The 16,353-nt window shown below is 60.3% G+C and overlaps 2 protein-coding genes across 4 annotated transcripts; one reads left to right on the forward strand and one right to left on the reverse strand.

Annotated features, from left to right (window-relative positions):
* Positions 1–2,275: 2,275 nt before the first annotated feature.
* Positions 2,276–11,619, reverse strand: LOC104015827 (zinc finger protein 777). Of its 2 annotated transcripts, none has more exons than XM_087733094.1 (7): positions 11,474–11,619; positions 10,700–11,116; positions 9,634–9,760; positions 9,103–9,210; positions 8,788–8,910; positions 8,458–8,568; positions 2,276–5,237 (listed from the first exon to the last, which is right to left on the reverse strand). In XM_087733094.1, exons 2-7 carry the CDS (start codon positions 11,078–11,080, stop codon positions 4,303–4,305), a joined length of 1,785 nt encoding a protein of 594 aa, XP_087589220.1. In that variant the 5' UTR covers positions 11,081–11,116; positions 11,474–11,619; the 3' UTR covers positions 2,276–4,302. The 2 variants fall into 2 exon arrangements, with proteins under 2 accessions (XP_087589220.1, XP_087589229.1); XM_087733103.1 differs by having other exon boundaries at positions 8,788–8,907; positions 11,474–11,618.
* Positions 11,620–11,807: 188 nt separating this feature from the next.
* Positions 11,808–16,124, forward strand: LOC148057717 (zinc finger protein 212-like). 2 transcript variants are annotated; one of them, XM_087733232.1, is made up of 6 exons: positions 11,808–12,004; positions 12,516–12,642; positions 13,572–13,670; positions 13,984–14,112; positions 14,207–14,338; positions 14,867–16,124. In XM_087733232.1, exons 1-6 carry the CDS (start codon positions 11,903–11,905, stop codon positions 15,757–15,759), a joined length of 1,482 nt encoding a protein of 493 aa, XP_087589358.1. In that variant the 5' UTR covers positions 11,808–11,902; the 3' UTR covers positions 15,760–16,124. The 2 variants fall into 2 exon arrangements, with proteins under 2 accessions (XP_087589358.1, XP_087589348.1); XM_087733222.1 differs by having other exon boundaries at positions 14,864–16,123.
* The last annotated feature ends 229 nt before the right edge of the window (positions 16,125–16,353 follow it).

Raw genomic sequence — 16,353 nt, forward strand, 5'->3', positions numbered from 1 at the left:
GAGCCATGATGGACCAGCATCTCCTCAGAACTGGGGCGGCTCAGGATCCCCTCAGAGCCGTGAGGGATAAGTTCCCCACAGAGCCATGAGGGTGCAAGATGCTCAGAGCCATGACGGATCAGAGTCCCCTCAGAGCTGTGAGGGATTGGGATCCCCTCAGAGCCGTGAGGGTGCAGCATCCCCTCAGACCTGTGAGGGATCAGGGTCCCCTCAGAGCTGCGAGGGACTGGGGATCCTCTCATAGACGTGAGGGATCAGTTCCCCGCAGAGCCATGCTGAGGGTGGCTGGAGCAGACTTCCCCTCCAGTGTTCGGAAAGGACCAGGCCCATCCCAGGATTATCGTGACACGTGCGTGGTTGTGGTCCTCTTGGCGAGGGACAGACCTGCGGGGAGAGCCAGGCTGCCAGAGGACAGTAGGGCTTCTCCGTACTTACACGTATTCTTCTTGTCTTGCATTTAATCGTTAGGTAAGGAGCTGGATGCAGGAGAGCCCGTGTACCTCTCCAGAATGCAGCGTTCCATGGGACGCAAAGAATCCCTGCCTCTACCTGGTAAAACACAAAGAGGCTTTTATAAGCAAAAACCTGAAGTCATAAAGCAATAAAAAACTTGGAGTTGCTCTAACAGCAGCAAGTACTTGCAAAACGAACACACAAAAGCTTGAGCTGCTTTTAAGCAAAACAGTTTGCATTTGCCAGAACTTGAGAATCCAATAAGACGTTGCTGTCCTGGGTGCGCCTGGGTCAGCTTTGGGGTTTTTTTTTCTGTTTTTCTGCACACGCCTTTGCCTTCTTTTGTGAAGAACACCTCAGCCTGGACATCTGGCTTTGCAGTGGAGGCTGCTGTCCTGCTCCAGCCTGAGCTATAGCAGCCCAAGTAACGGAGGCTCAGAAAAAAGTTGCACACAGAGAAGCGCTACCCAAGGACGATAAAAGCTCGGCGCTTGTTCATAGAAGGCACGAAGACTTCACGATGCATCTCAGGGTGGGTGCAGGAGACCTTGCGCTCCCAAAATACCCCCTCCCTCCCCATCACCACGTCTTCTCTTGCCTTCCCCTGCAGCTTCTGCTCTTTTCTGTAAGCATCCCTCTGTCTGTGCAAGGGGAGGATTTATCTTCTTTCTCTTGGTCTCAGAAGAGCAGCGCGTTTCTATGTCACTCAACATTTCTTCTTGGATTCCGGGTTGAATTTTTGCAATTTAAGCAGTGCTAATCTCAAAATAGCTCTGTGATTTGTTATAAATATACATATTTGTCTCTGAAATACAGGGGAGCTGGGCTAGGACAGGGAAACTATGACTCACTGTGCAAAATACTGCTTTATCTGTATTATCAAAGGCAGCATCAAGAAGTGATGAAACAGGAGCACGTCAAGCGCTTCTGATGCTCAGACAGCAGCTAACATATGACATCTTCCAGTAAAAATAGGAGAGCACTGTTGAGATGGCGTAACCCTCCCCAGCTCGTGCTTCTAAAACACCCATCTTCTCACCATCCGGACACCGATTCTTTCACGGTCGTGGCTACAGAGACATCTCTCGGATGTGAACACGACAGCTTCTTCGTTTTCTCTTTCACTAATGTTTAAAACTAAACTGTCTAACGACAATGAAGTGGTAGGAGGTCAGCCTTAGAACACAGACGACAATAGTGCAACGGGGAGGAGAGATGCAATGTGGCAGTACTTCGATGTTTCTTGTTATTGGCCTTTTGTAAGACGCAGAAACAGCCCAGGAAAGGCACCTGAAATTGTTTGTTTGTAGAATAACGAACGAGCGCTGCCGAAGCGATCCTAACCAAGACTCGGGATGTTCTGGTCCCAGGGGGATCGGTGACAAGTGCCCCTCCGCTGCTTTATGCGGCAGCATCTTCGCATCTTTATCCCAGAACACATCCTGCCCCTCCTCGACTCAACTGAGTGCGCTAAACTGATAACAACTGCAACGCGGCGGTTGCGGAAAACTTCTCGCTGGCAGCAGGATCGATGTGACCTCCCTGCAGGATGAGAACTGTACAGTGAGCTTACTTACATCCTATTTTTTTTTTTCAGATGCTCTGACTGTTCAGGCTCTGTTCGATTCTCGGATACACACACGGAAAACAATGCTCCTGCTCAGGTTCCACTGCAATATTAAAAAACCCAATGAAACCCGCTCCATTCTTTTTCCACTTCAAGGTAGACTTTTGTCTCTCCATCAGTAAGGTCCGATACTACAAACTGCCATTTACCAGCAGGTAGAGTGATTTAAAAAAATAGACCAAAAAAAATGCAGCATTTAGAACTTCACAACTTTAATCCACTCAGGTTTAATGTGATTGTTATTAAAAATCGAGTATCTACTCCTGCACATTTAACTGGCATTTTACAAACAGACAGAAACAAGTTCCCTGTCCTGAAGGCTCACAGTCTAAGTAACAAGAGTGTAAAACATAAAGAAGCGGTTTAACTGGAGTCAGCAGGAAACCACTGAGGAACCGATTAATTTACCTGCGTATTGGACAAGACCCAGACTGTTTGCCTGGGTATCAAATGCCCCGTACCGCCAGCTGCCAAGAGACTTCCTTCAGCATGTCAAACGGTGGAGAAAAAACAGTCCACGTTCACTGCTTGATGGTAGCAAGTGGCCGCTGAACACCGAGAAGTGACAAAAGACGACACCCTCTGTCCTCACAGATTTCTTATTTGGAAAAAAAATGGATGCGTGCACAGAGAGGGGCTCACCACACACAGCCCTACTCAGACACGTCAGGAGCCGCGAGACCTCAGCAGCACCGGGACGAGAAAAGGCGGCTGACAGTTGGTCACCGGGCAAACACCTGCAGTGGTTGAAGATGCTTCGGCACGCGTGGCTCTGTGCCAGCTCCCACAGCGCGGGTTCAGAGCGGGTTCACACAGGCTCACCCCGATCCGCTCCGGGCAAGATTCAGATTAGCTTAAACAGCCCAGAGCTCTGAGCTGGCTGGGCCGAGGCAGGCGCCGGAGCGCTCCTGTCTCACACTGCTGGCAGGGCAGGCGCCAATGAACAGCAAGAACCTGGAAAGAGACCTCACGCCTTGGCCAAAGCAGTTTCCAGACTAAAACATCTGCCACAGCAGCCAGCAGGAGCAAGAGGAACGTCTCCGAGGGGATGAGCCAGCCACCGGCACCCTCCCCTTGGCAGGCACTTTGGGACCAGGAAGCGACAGAGGGGTTTCTAAAGCCCAATTAGTGATGAGGAGAACAAGCAGCAGGTTTAAAACAGGTCAGGCAGCAACGCCAGCCCTGAAGTCGCACTACGTATTTGGGCAATTTGCTAAACACGTTTCAGATGCTGGGATTTTTTTCTTAACGGCTTGGGATATGATGAAAGCTGACCCCCAAGAACAAAAAACATCTGCACCCCCAGCTAGCAGGAGGAGAGGGAGATAAAGGCAATAACAAAATACAAAGAAAATAAGTGTTAATGTACGGGCAGTCAGCACAAAGTCATCCCAACACTCGCGTCAGCCTGGGAGTAGAGGCTTACAAGTGGTTTCCCCATTCAGTTCCACCGGGGGCCTCGCAGAGGCATGAGAAGGGGTCTGGGCGATGCCACCTCCTTCAGGTGGGCTCAGAGGTGCCCGACAACGGAGCAGATTCCCCGCAGTTACTGCAGCGCAAACCAAGTCTCCGGCGGAGCACGTTCCAGCGCACATCAGAAGAACCCCAAGCAGAACGTGGCCCTGTCATCATCATTTATGGCAAACTGATTTCAAGCTCTAGAGAAGGAACGGAACCTATCTTTTCCAGCTAGCTTCCTAAGCAGAAGCAGCAGTGAAAACATCACTTGGCCTGTGCCGAGGCACGGAGAGAGCTGGGAACCGACTGACGGCCCCTCCTTGCCAAGGGGGCACCTGCGTGAGCCGTCAGCAAGGCCTCGCCCCGTGCGCCTGTTTAGTTGCCAGGAGTCTTCTGCGAATGTGCAACTCAAACTCGCCCGTGAAACTGAGGACAGCGGAACTTTGTCAAGGAGAGCAGCCAGGGAAACTCCAGGCGAAGGAGAGCTTCAACAAACTCAGCCTCGCTGGAAGCAGTTCAAACAACTGACTCGAACTTGAAGAGCCCCAAAACACTTTTATTCTGGAGAGATTTTTGGACAGACTATGAGGTACTGCGGCATACCATCACCACCATGAAGAAAAGGGTGCCAGGGTGGATCCTAATTCTACTTTCCTTGGATCTTTGGGATAAATTGTCAGAGGGCCTTTAACGCTGAGCAGCAGAGACTCTCCTCTCCTCTCCTCCCTCCTCCGGGGGCTGCAGGCTGCGTGAGCCCGCACGGCCTAGCAGCTGTGTAGCGGTGCCTTCTTCGCGCTGTGCGTGACCACGCAGTTCCTCTCACGCAGGTGGATCTTCTCGTGCTGGAGGAGGTGCTGCTTCTGGGTGAAGCGCTTTGGGCACTCGTTGCATTGGTAAGGCCTCTCCCCCGTGTGGATCCTCTGATGCCGGATCAGAGTGGAGGGGTGGCTGAAGGTCTTCCCACAGTAAGAGCACCAAAGGACCCCTCCGCTCCGGCCCGAGTGCATACGCCGGTGGATGATGAGTGTTTTCTTTTGGGAGAAGCACTCCTGACACTTGTCGCACCTGTAAGGCCTCCCCCGCGGGTGGCTCCTCTGGCTTGGCTTGCAGTTGCCATTAGTGTTGACGCTTTTCACGCACCTGGGATTGCCGTACACCTTGTCCGTGGCCGGGACGCTGGCGTGGGCTTTTGCATTCTGGTTCTGCTTGAACCTCTCCGTGGCCACGTGGGTCCTGTCTTCCCCGTGGGTCCTGTCTTCCCTGTGGGTCCCATCTTCCCCATGGGTCTGCCAGTGCTGCTGACGGAGGAAGCCCTCCTCATCTTCAGCGTGCTCACTGCTGTGCTGTGTGCCGTGGCTCTCCTGGTGAGTCACCAGCATCTTCTTGAGACAGAAGCCCTTCCCACACGCAGCACACGAGTGAGGTTTCTTCTTGGGACAGTTTTGCCCATAGAACACGACAGCGTTGCTTTCGCCGAGATCCTCTTCCCCCGGAGTGGATGGCACCAGCCTGCTCACGCTCTGGTTGCCCTGCTGCACGGGAGAGCTGTACTGACTATCAAAGGGCAGCGCCTCGCTGGGACCCTGGAAAACCAGCTCCTCTGACTCCCTGGTTAAAGTCGCGGGGGGCTCTGAGCTTTGGGGGCACTCCTCCGAGTCCAGCTGCTCTATTTTGAATGTTATCACTTCATCTGCTGGAACTGACAAGAACAACAATGGGGACATTGACTGGTGTGAGACGCGAGAGCTTCTGGAATCCCCCCCGCTCCTTCCCCCCGCCGCCCGTGAATCAAACAGATCTGTCTTCCACAGCGAGCGTGAAAGGCAGCTGTGCTCACAGACCAACAGTGAGCCGAAAGACTAAAAGGCAGAATGTGAGTGCAAAGCAGAGGAGGGCTTCCCTTTCAGCTGGCTGAGCAGCTGTGAGGGAGGGGGCAGAGGGAAGCGCTGCCTTCCAAGATAGCAGAGTTCAGCAGTTTCCAAAATCATCTCCAGCCGTCTTCCTTCTCCTAAGCGCTAAGATCTCATGGACCTGGGGCAGCCCTTTGCCTCCCTCATCAGCACGCCTGCCTCCCTCCCCACACCAGTGACTCGGCGTTTCTCACTCTTCAGAGCGCACCAGCTCATCCCCAAGATCCACCCTCCCTCTGCTCCCAGGACGCGATGACCCACACGTGTAGCCCCCTTCTTGAAAGGGGACACGTGAACACTGGCTGGTTTGACTCGAGACATGCCTGCTACTGCTCAGGATACGTGTGTAACGAGGAAGCCTCCTCTGTAGCCCTCACTGAGGCAGTCCAAGTAAGTTTTCTCTGAGGGTTCATTGCTTTTCATCTCCGAGCTAGGTGCCGGGGGTTTGCTATTCACGCTTAACCTGTCTCAGACTTTCTCTTGACTCTCATTCCTACCTGAACACTGACTTTTAATTGACCCGGATACGAATATGACCCATCGGTGGAAAACCAGCCGAAGGTCAAGGATGGAAACTGCCAAGACACGACCATTTTGAAAGCTGTCGGCAGTGTGAGGGCAGAATCTAAACAAGGGTTGGTCTCCTGTCTGGAGAGTGTCCTTCCCCAGTTCACTAGTGCTGTGCAGTGACAGACAGCGGAGAGGTGACAACATGCGGAGGCTACAGGAGGGGCATGAGAAAAAGCGTCTAAGATTTAGTCACAGCACGGCAAATACCATCAAAAACCGAGCAAGCCCCACTGACACCTCTGAGGTGGCACAAGGAGAATAAGCAGAGACCAGGACGCAGGGTGAGGAGGTGACTGGTGAGCTGGGGACGGTCTGCTAATCGAGCAAATATTAGATTGCTACTGGGAATAACAGAGCCGTCCCAGCTCACCGCTGACTTCCCCAGCCTCCAGGCAGCCATCGAGGCACTGCTCTGGAGCACAGCTCCCTCTTCTGAGGATGCAGCTACTGAGCAGAAGCAGCTCCAGGAGAGGAGCAGCGGATGGGCTCTGGAGGACGCGAGACGGGACCCACAAGAGGGAGAAGAGCGTTCTGGGCCGGGTACGGAGAAGCCCAGGGGCTGCAGGGAAGAGCCAAGCTCCTCATCAGCCACGGCTTTGCCGAATGCTGGGGACAGCCTCCCTCCAGCAGGATGGGAGCCGGAGGTGACATTCATAGAATCGTTAAGGTTGGAAAAGACCCTTAAGATCATCAAGTCCAACCGTTAACCCAGCGCTGCCAAGTCCATCTATACCATGTCCTCGAGCACCACATCTATCCGTCCTTTAAATACCTCCAGGGATGGGGACTCAGCCCCTGCCCTGGGCAGTCTGGGCCAGTGCTTGACCACCCTTTCGGTGAAGAAGTTTTTCCTAATACCCAACCCAAACCTGCCCTGGCGCAGCTTGAGGCCGTTCCCTCTCGTCCCATCGCTTGTTCCTGGGGAGAAGAGACCGACCCCCCCCGGCTCCAGCCTCCTTTCAGGCAGTTGCAGAGAGCGATGAGGGCTCCCCTCAGCCTCCTCTTCTCCAGGCTGAGCCCCCCCAGCTCCCCCAGCCGCTCCTCCCCAGCCTTGGGCTCCAGCCCCTGCCCCAGCCTCGCTGCCCTGCTCTGGCCACGCTCCAGCCCCTCCATGGCCTTCTTGGGGTGAGGGGCCCAGCGCTGAGCACAGCATTCGAGGGGCGGCCTCCCCAGTGCCCAGCACAGGGGGACGATCCCTGCCCTGCTCCTGCTGGCCACACTGGTCCTGATACAAGCCAGGATGCCGTTGGCCCCCTTGGCCACCTGGGCACCCTGCTGGCTCGTGTTCAGCGGCTGTCGACCACCCCCCCCAGGCCCTTTCCCGCCGGGCAGCTCCCAGCCGCTCCTCCCCACGCCTGCAGCGGTGCCTGGGGTTGCTGTGCCCCCAGTGCAGGACCCGGCCCTGAGCCTTGCTGACCCTCACCCCGTGGCCTGGGCCCATGGCTCCAGCCTGGCCAGGGCCCTCTGCAGAGCCTCCCTGCCCTCCGGCAGATCGACGCTCCCACCCAGCTTGGTGTCACCTGCAAACTGACTGAGGGTGCCCTCGATCCCCTCCTGCAGATCATCAGTGAAGATGTTGAACAGGATCAGCCCCAACACTGAGCCCTGGGGACACCACTGGTGACAGGCCGCCAACTGGATTTGACTCCATTCACCACCACTCTCTGGGCTCGGCCGTCCAGCCAGTTTTCAACCCAGTGTAGAGTGCACCCGGGAATTTGTCCAACCCCCTTCGAAGCCCGCTTTGCTCTCAGCCTTTGCTGTGCCCTGTGGCAGTGGGTTCCACAGCTTGCACACGTATGATAACAGACGTTGCCCTGCTTGGCTTACAGCAAACGCCTGCTCGTTTCACTGGGTGCTCCCTGGATCTCGGAGAGTGAGGAAGAGCAAAGGTTCATTCCCTCAGCTCCCGCTGCGCCCCAGGCACAGACCCGCGTTGCATCCCCCTCTCTGCCACACTTCCTCAGCCTGAGGAGTCCTGCTGCGTTCAGCCTCTCCCGATGCGGAAGCTCTGCACCTCGCTGCCCTGCTCTGGACTGCGTCCCTGCCTACCGCGTTTCTTTCAAGACTGAGTGAGCAAACTTCGCTCAGTTCCCCAAATACTTTGGCGTAACATCGTCTTTGGAGAAGACCTTGAGAATTGTTCTTGACTTCATTCCTCATGATTCCTTGTATTCTGTTTGGTTTATTTCAGGGACGCCTGTCTCCTCACCCGCGGTGTCTTATCTACTCAGCACTTTAACCTTCCTCCTAGTAAAACGATCCGTACATTTTCTGCCCGCTTTCCTAACCTCAGCGAGGCTCTCGCCCTTTCCCCGCCGCCCTGCCTGCCTCTCCTCAGTCCCTGCATCTCGGCATACGCTGTCCCACAGCGGGAACGTCGGGAATTCTCCTGCATCTCCAGCTGCACAGTGCGCTGTGGGATTGCTCGGAACTCACCCACGCTGAGCTCGGTAAACTCTGCATCCTCCGTGGCTCCCGGCTCCTCCGCACACAGCTCCTCCTCTTGCTTCACGACGCCCACAAAGCTCAGCTCTGGAATGCCGTAGTCTGTTGATGGAGAGAGGAAACTTCTTTACTGGTTAGCACAGCACCACTCAGCTCTTCCTTCGCCCGGGAGGTTTGCGGCCAGCTACCCTACAGCCTCTCTCCAGCATCTCCCATTCCTGCTTCTGGGAACTTTACTCCACCCCGTGGAGCAGCGGTTTCCCCTTCACCCGCCGTTTCAGGAGCGCGTCCTCCCTGCCCGTGTGTCCAAGCAACGCTCACCGGCTCCGGCTCCGGCTTCAGCCAGCATTGTTCTTCCCTCCAGGCTTTCCTGTCCCGTCGGGCACTGCGCTCCTTCTCTGCTGTCCTGGACGTTCGCATCAAGTCTGAAGAGCAGAGACTCTGCTAGTGGGGAAGAGCAAACCCGCTGTTAGGTTTTTTCCTAACGCTCTGTTGCTCCCTCTGAACCCGCTCCTCCTGAGATGGGAGGAGCTCCCTCCGCAGCGAGTCAGGACTATCGCCTCGTGATGTCCTCTGTCTGGTGACAACACCACGCAAACGTTACAGCTGAGAATAAAGTAGTAATTCATCCCTTGCCTGCGCTTGGTTCTGCTGGAATCTCTCTGGAGGTCGCCTTGTCCTCATCGCAGGGCGTTTCTCCCCTCTGAAGCCGGGACAGGAGCTCAGGTTTGGAGATTGCGTAATCTGTGGAGGAACAGAGATACAAAGGTTTCTGTGCCGCATCAAAATGCCCGCTGCGTCCGCGGGGAGGAACACACTCAGCCGCGCTCCCCAAACCGGCTCCATCGGCCACAACGCACCGCCGGGCAGCATGGAGAGCCCTCTGCTCCTGCCTCCGCCGGCAAAAAAAAAAGCCCACGAGCCGAGGGAAGGGGCCTGCAGGCTGCGCCGGGCACCGCAGGGAGCAGGCTGCGACACTGAGGCGACTGCGGCCAGCGCCCGCACCCAGCGAGCGCTGGAGACGGCGGGACTGGACGTGACGCATGCACAGCGACGGGCACCGACTTCTCCGCGTTTCCGCAAATCTGCTTCCCAGGTGTGGGAAAACGTCCCCAAAATGGGGCCAGCCCGGGAGCGGCGATAACTGACTGAGACGGCGATGCTTACCCAGAGAGATCAGAGACTCGCTCTTCCCTCTCAGCACGTTTTTGTACAGCTCCCTCTGCCATTCCTCCAGATTCTCCCACTCTTGCGCGGAAAAGTAAGCGGCGGCGCTTTCGAACGCCACCGGGGCCTGGAATTGTGAAAGTGAGACGCTTGGCACCGGGGCTGGCACCTGGAGCTGAGGACACATCCCTAGGAACCATCCTCATCCCCGGGAACCATCCTCGTCCCCGGGAACCATCCTTGTCCCTGGGAACCATCCTTGTCCCTGGGAACCATCCTCGTCCCCGGGAAACATCCTTGTCCCTGGGAACCATCCTCATCCCGGGAAACATCCTCGCCCCCGGGAACCATCCTCATCCCGGGAAACATCCTTACCCCCGGGAACCATCCTCGTCCCGGGAAACATCCTCGCCCCCGGGACCCATCCTCGTCCCTGGGAACCATCCTCGTCCCGGGAAACATCCTCGCCCCTGGGAAACATCCTCGTCCCTGGGAAACATTCTCATCCTGGGAAACATCCTCATCCCTGGGAACCATCCTCGTCCTGGGAACCATCCTCATCCCCGGGAACCATCCTCATCCCCGGGAACCATCCTCATCCCCGGGAAACATCCTCGTCCCTGGGAAACATCCTCCTTTCTACTTCTTACTGCTGCTGTGTATCAAGTACTGAAAACAGGAAAAAAAAAATCCTGCCCTGGGGCATTCCTGTGGCACAGAGAGAGACACGGCTCAGCTCCTCTCAGCTCCTCGGTTTAATGCGCTAATTCCGGGAGAAGGAGCTGTGAATTCCACAATATTCACGCTTCCCCCTGGGCAGAGCCCGGTCCCGTCCCGCGGGCAGTTTGTGGGCCCCGCTCTGGGGAAAGAACCCAGCATTTAGGGCAAAATGCCACGACCTGGCTCCTGCAGCGAGATACGGCTGGACCGAAACACCGACCTGAGCCACCTGACGCCTATGTGCCGTTCCCGCGGGATTCGGGCCTCCCGGGAGACGCCGCCGGGTGAAGGCGAGGCGCGTCGGAGCACGGCCACCCCCGTGTCCCCCCCCAGAGCCATTTGTCACCTTGGGGAGCTCGCCCCCGGGGGGCAGCCGCAGGATCCAGAAGTTCCTGTTCTTCAGCAGGTTCTCCATGTTCTCCAGGCGCCGCTGGAGCTGCCCGTACTCCTGGATGAGGGTGCCCAGCACGGCCAGCTTGCTCTCCAGCTGGTTCCCGAAATCCACCACCGTTTTCTCGCAGTCGAAGTACTTCTTCTCGGTGGTCACCGTCCGGCGTTCCAGGTTGAGCAACCGCGAGGCGTGGGCGTCCACGCTCCGCTCCACCGCCTGCACGGCCGCTACCACCGTCCACAGCGAGATGCTGGTGCCGCTGGGGCTCGGGGCTTTGACCGGTGCCGGCGGGGGAGCGGCGGGGAAGCAGAAGCTCGTCGAGTGCGGGGACTCCATTCCCGCTCGCTGTGCGGCCTCCGGGGCCGCTCGCTGCTGCGGGGCGGGAGGCAACCGGCTCAGGACCGGACCGGGCCATGCTACCGCGCCCGGGGCCACGGCTCACTGGGACCGCCCGGGACCCGCACACCGGGACCGGGCTCCCCACCCGCCCGGGGCCCCGCACACCGGGACCGGGCTCCCCTCCCGCCCGGGGCTACGCACACCGGGACCGGGCTCCCCTCCCACCCCGCACACCGGGACCGGGCTCCCCTCCCACCCCGCACACCGGGACCGGGCTCCCCTCCCGCCCGGGGCTACGCACACCGGGACCGGGCTCCCCTCCCACCCCGCACACCGGGACCGGGCTCCCCTCCCGCCCGGGCCCCGCACACCCGGACCGGCCCCGCTCACCGCCGCCTCTCCGGCCCCGCCGCGCCGTGACCGGCCCCGCCTCCTGAACCGCACCGCCTGGCCGCTAGGGGGCGCCCCGCCCGCCGCCTCTCGCAACAGCGCCCCCTTACCGGCCGGCGGTCCGCAGCGCCGCGGGAGTGATTGACAGCTATCAATCACCGAGAAGCCGTCGATCTGAAAAAGGAGCCAGCCGGCCGGGAGGAAATCCTCCGGACTCCCCCCGGGGCGGCGCGGCGGCCAGCGGGAGGAGCCCGCCCCGCCGCGACACCGGGGAGGCGGTGGGCGGCACCGCCTGGCCGGCAGGGGGCGCTGTGCGGCGGGGCGGGCGGGGGGAGGCGCTCCTCCTGGCGGCGGGAGGGCGGGCCGAGCCCTGCCCAGCCCCAGGCCCAGGCCCAGGCCCTGCCCGTTCCCGCGGCCGCGGCGGGGGCCATGGCGGAGCTCCACGGCCGCCTCGAGGTCCTGGAGCGGCGGTTGGAGCGGGCGGAGGCGGCGCTGCGGGACGGGCCCCCCTGGGGGCTGCGGCTGCCCGCGGTACGGAGCGGGCGGGGGGGCGCGGGATCAGCCGGGGGGGTCGCTTGGGGCAGGGGTGAGCCCGGGGCGACGGGGGAAGTCGCTTGTGGAGCCATTGTGGGACTGGGAGCGAGCCATGGGGCCACGAAGGGGGCTGTTGGGGGGCGACGGGGGCTGGAAGTGGACTGGGGGGGTCAGTCACGGGCCGTCGTGGGGCTGAGGGGCGCTCGGGGGCTGGGGGGACGCCGAGGGGCTGCCGGGAGGCTGGGAGGGAGCCGGGGGCTCGCTTGTGGAGCCGTCGAGGGGCTGGGAGGGGTTTGCGGGGGCTGAGGGGGCTTTTAGGGGGCTGCGGGTGAATCCAGTGGGGTGCTGGTGGGGCTGGGAGCTCGGGGGAGCTGGGAGGGAACTGCTCGTGGGGGCTTTTGGGGAGCTGCTTTCTGGGCCCTGGGAGGGCTGGGGGGTGATGTCTGAGGGGCTGGGGGCTGTCCGGGGGGAGCCGCCCCCTCCCACAGCCCAGCCCCCGCGCTCCCAGGTGCTGGTGACTTTTGAGGACGTGGCGGTGCACTTCAGCAGGCAGGAGTGGGAGAGCCTGGACGACGGGCAGAAGGAGCTGTACAGGAGCGTGATGGAGGGCAACTACGAGATGCTGGTGTCCCTGTGTAGGCTCCGTTTGCGCTGGTTTGGCAGCCACCGTCGCTGCCCGGGGAGCTCTCTCGGGGTTACTTTTCTGCCTCTCCGCGTTTCACTGCGATCTCCAGCCCTCAAATGATCCTCTCAATTCCCTGTCCCCTCCGGCAGTGGTCGGAGGGCGCAGGTACACGCAGGAGCGGGTAGTAAGTGCTGGGTGTCTCCTCCTCGTAGAGAACAGGTACACTGAGCTCTCTGGGTTGTCGTCACAGAAATTCCCTCTTTTCGTCACAGAAATTCCCTCTTCCAAGTCTGTCTAGATCCTCCTGTGGTTTCCTGTCGGCGTGGCGGATGTGCCACCCGTTTGGCCTGGCACGGGGACCGAGGCTGGTCGCGCTGCCTCGTCGCGGGGGGAGAGCTAGGCAGGCGAGAAGATCTTGCGGGGCAGCCTTTGGGGTGATTCTGGCTGGATTTTTGAACGTGTGGCCCTCGCAGCTGGAAATGAGCTTTCCAATAAAGTCTGCTTGGCCTCGATGATCTTAAAGGTCTTTTCCATCCTAAGTGATTCTCTGGCACCCCGCTTGGCCCAGCCAGGGCCTCGTCCTCGTAATTAATGCTTTCCATTGCTCAGACGATGGAGCGGGGGCCTGGGCTTCCCCGCCAGGGCTGCCCCCTCTTGCCGTGGGGCTCCCCCGCAAGCGCAGCCTGAGGAGCAGGGATTTCCCCCCCGCGGAGCAGGGGTGCATTTTCTGGTGTCAGATGTGCCGGAGGGGGCTTTTCAGGTCCCCCCCTAGAAGCGCTGCCTGCGGCTCCCTGTCTGTGTCCGTAACTCCCCGTGTGCCGGCACTGACTGCCCCGGTTGGAGATGGAGTTTTTCTGGGCCGGGACTGACTCTGTGTTGGGTGCCCCCGCAAAGACGCTGTCGCATCTCGCCTCTGATGCCTGTCTTGCTCTTGCACAGACTGTGCCCTATCCAAGCCCGAACTCTTATCTCGGATCGAAAGAGGAGAGGAGCTGTGCACGCCGGCGGAGTCAGACACGGCCCCGGAGCCAGCCGTAGGTGCGTGACACCGGGTTTCTTCCATGCCGGGATCCTGGCTCCTGGCCGCTTACCGGGATGATTGCAGTCCCTGCCCTCAGCCGCAGGGATTGAGGTGTCTCCCGCGATGGCTGGGCACGGTCTGTGCTGGGAGAGGACACAGGGAACGTGCTGGGACGCGGTGATAGCCTGGAAGCCCTCCCCTGGCCCAGCAGCGTGCTGCAGGGCTCCTGATGCCTCGGGGGCCGGGGAGTGGGGGACACCCACCCCTGCGCTTGCTCCTCTGAGCTCCCAGCTGGCTGCCGGTAACGCCGAGCGCCCTTCTCCTCCCCAGAGCCAGACCGCCCGAGCTGCGCGAGCGATGATGGTCTGCTGGAGATGAAGACAAGGGAGTCTCGCGAGGGGAACTGCAGGGACCCAGAGGAAAGCAGGAGCCTGGCGGTCACAGCAACCTGCAGCGCACGTGAGTGGCTGGCAAACCCAGCTGCCGCGAGGGCTCCTGGGCCCCGCCTGGCTGCATCTCACCCAGGTCGTCACCACTCCTCTTGCCTTCGCAGCGCACATCCCTCACGAAGCCTCCGCTGTCCCCGCGGATCTCAGCCAGCCAACCCCGTCCCCGTCCTGCCCTCTGTCCGTGTGTTGTGAAGCGGTGAATCTGAACCGGTCTCCATCGCCTTCCCCCGCAGCAGGTACTGGGATAGAGCCCTTCATCCCTCCGTGGCGGGGCCGGCGGCCTGGGGGAGCGCCGGCACGCTCAGAGAGCCGCAGGAGGTTCATGCGAGGCTCTCTCTGAGCCTGGGGCTTTCAGGGCAGGGTTTTACATGCTTCAGACAGGCCAAGAAAGGGTTCTGGCAGTAAATTCTGTTGCCAGCCTTGAAACCATAAAGGACGAGGCATGGCACGGTGTGAACCAGCCCACCCGGTCGGTTTGCTTGGAAGGACGAGCCCCCGTGTGTCTGTTAGACTCCCCCCATCCCACCTAAGTGACGTTTGTCATCTCGAACCGCCCCCGGGGTGTCGTGGGGACGAGCCGTGGCAGTCCGGGTGTGCAGAGGCTGAGCGAGAAGGGGAGAACGGGGCTGGGGCTCGCGCTGGCTGCTGGCTGGGGAGGGCGCGGGAGGTGAGGCGGGGGCGGGAGGAAAGGCTCTTGCTGTTCATGCCTTGTCCTCAAAACCGTGTGGAAGAGCGATGTTTGGGTTCTGAAAAATTTCCAGCAGATGCCGAGGTGGAGATCCCAACGGAGGTACCGCAAGAGGAGGTCGCTGTGGAGAAGCCGGCAGTGCCTGAAACGCCCTCGAAGGGTCTGGAAGAGGACGTGAAAGATTCAGGGAACGGTGGCCAGGGAGCGGAGGAGCCAGGGAAGGCGACGATACCAGACGTCTGCAGAGCAACGGCGCAAGCGGATCCCAGCTGCGCGGTCGCCTCCCCGGGAGAGCCGGTGGAGGGCTCCTGCGTGGGCCGGACGGCGGCCTGCCAGCGGAACTCCACCCGGGAGAAATTCTACTCCTGCCCCGTCTGCAGGAAAAACTTTCTGCTGAAGATCAACCTCGTCATCCACCAGTGGAGCCACAGCAACTGGGTGCCCTACGTCTGCGCGCACTGCGACCGGAGCTTCATGTCCAAGAAGAAAATGCGGCGTCACCTGCAGGCCCGGGCGGCCAAAGGGTTCTGCGAGCCCTCGGAGGTGGAGGAGTGCTCCAGCCGGGCGCCATGCCCTGCCTCCCAGCCCCGAGCCCCGAGCCGGGACTGCGGCACCGTGTGGGGGAAGCCCGGCCCCAACAGATACCCGCTGTCACCTGGGAAAATGATGTATACGTGCAACGAATGCATGGAGAACTTCTCCAGCCAGAGCTTTCTGATCCTGCACCAGCGCCGACACACTAACCACCACCTCATCCTCTGCCCCTGCTGCAACAGGAGCTTCACCTGGGTCTCTGACTTTGTCCGCCACCACCAGACCCACACGGGCGAGCGGCCCTACCAGTGCGGCGTGTGCCAGAAGACTTTCAAGCGGCACTACCACCTGAACGTGCACCAGAGGATCCACGTGCGGCAGGAGGGGCCGTACCGCTGCGGGGACCAGCTCCCCGTGCCACCGGCACCCGTTTAAAGTGCCGACGGGGACGCGGGGAGCGGGAAGCGTAGCAGGAGAGGGGGCGGGAAGCCGGGAGGTGTCCTCCCGGGGGCAGGAGGACGCTGTCGGATCTTCTCTCGCCCTCCTTGACCGCCGGCGCCAGCGGGTCGGGTGAAAGCTGGAGCACGGGCGGCGGCGCCCAGCTCCTCCTGCCCCGCCGCGGGGACGGAGGGCGCCCAGCACCGCCCGTGCCGACCCTCGGTGCGCCGGTCGCTCCTTCCCGAGCCCCGGTGGGGCGGGTGGGACGCTGGGAGCGGGCGCTGCTGCTGCTGTGGCGGAAGACTCTTCCCTTTTCTGGAGAGCGCCAATAGATGCTGTAGAAATCGGGATGCTTCCCGTGGCTGAACGTGGCTTCCTCCGGCTCCGGGGAGGGGGGCAGGCTGCATCCACTGGGAACGCTGGTGGGGTCCTCCCGGTGGGATGGGATGGGGGAGTGAGGCTGGAGGAGCACCGGGCATGGAGTAATGGGCAGGACCCGTGGTCCCGGTGTGGGGATGGGATGGGATGGGATGGGATGGGGACAGGATGGGATGGGATGCGATGGGGCTGGGATGAGATGGGGATGGGGAC

Source organism: Nipponia nippon, unplaced genomic scaffold (assembly GCF_047370975.1).
Source record: "Nipponia nippon isolate SJK-2023a ecotype South Korea unplaced genomic scaffold, ASM4737097v1 scaffold_1, whole genome shotgun sequence".
In the NCBI taxonomy this organism is placed as follows: Eukaryota; Metazoa; Chordata; class Aves; order Pelecaniformes; family Threskiornithidae; genus Nipponia; species Nipponia nippon.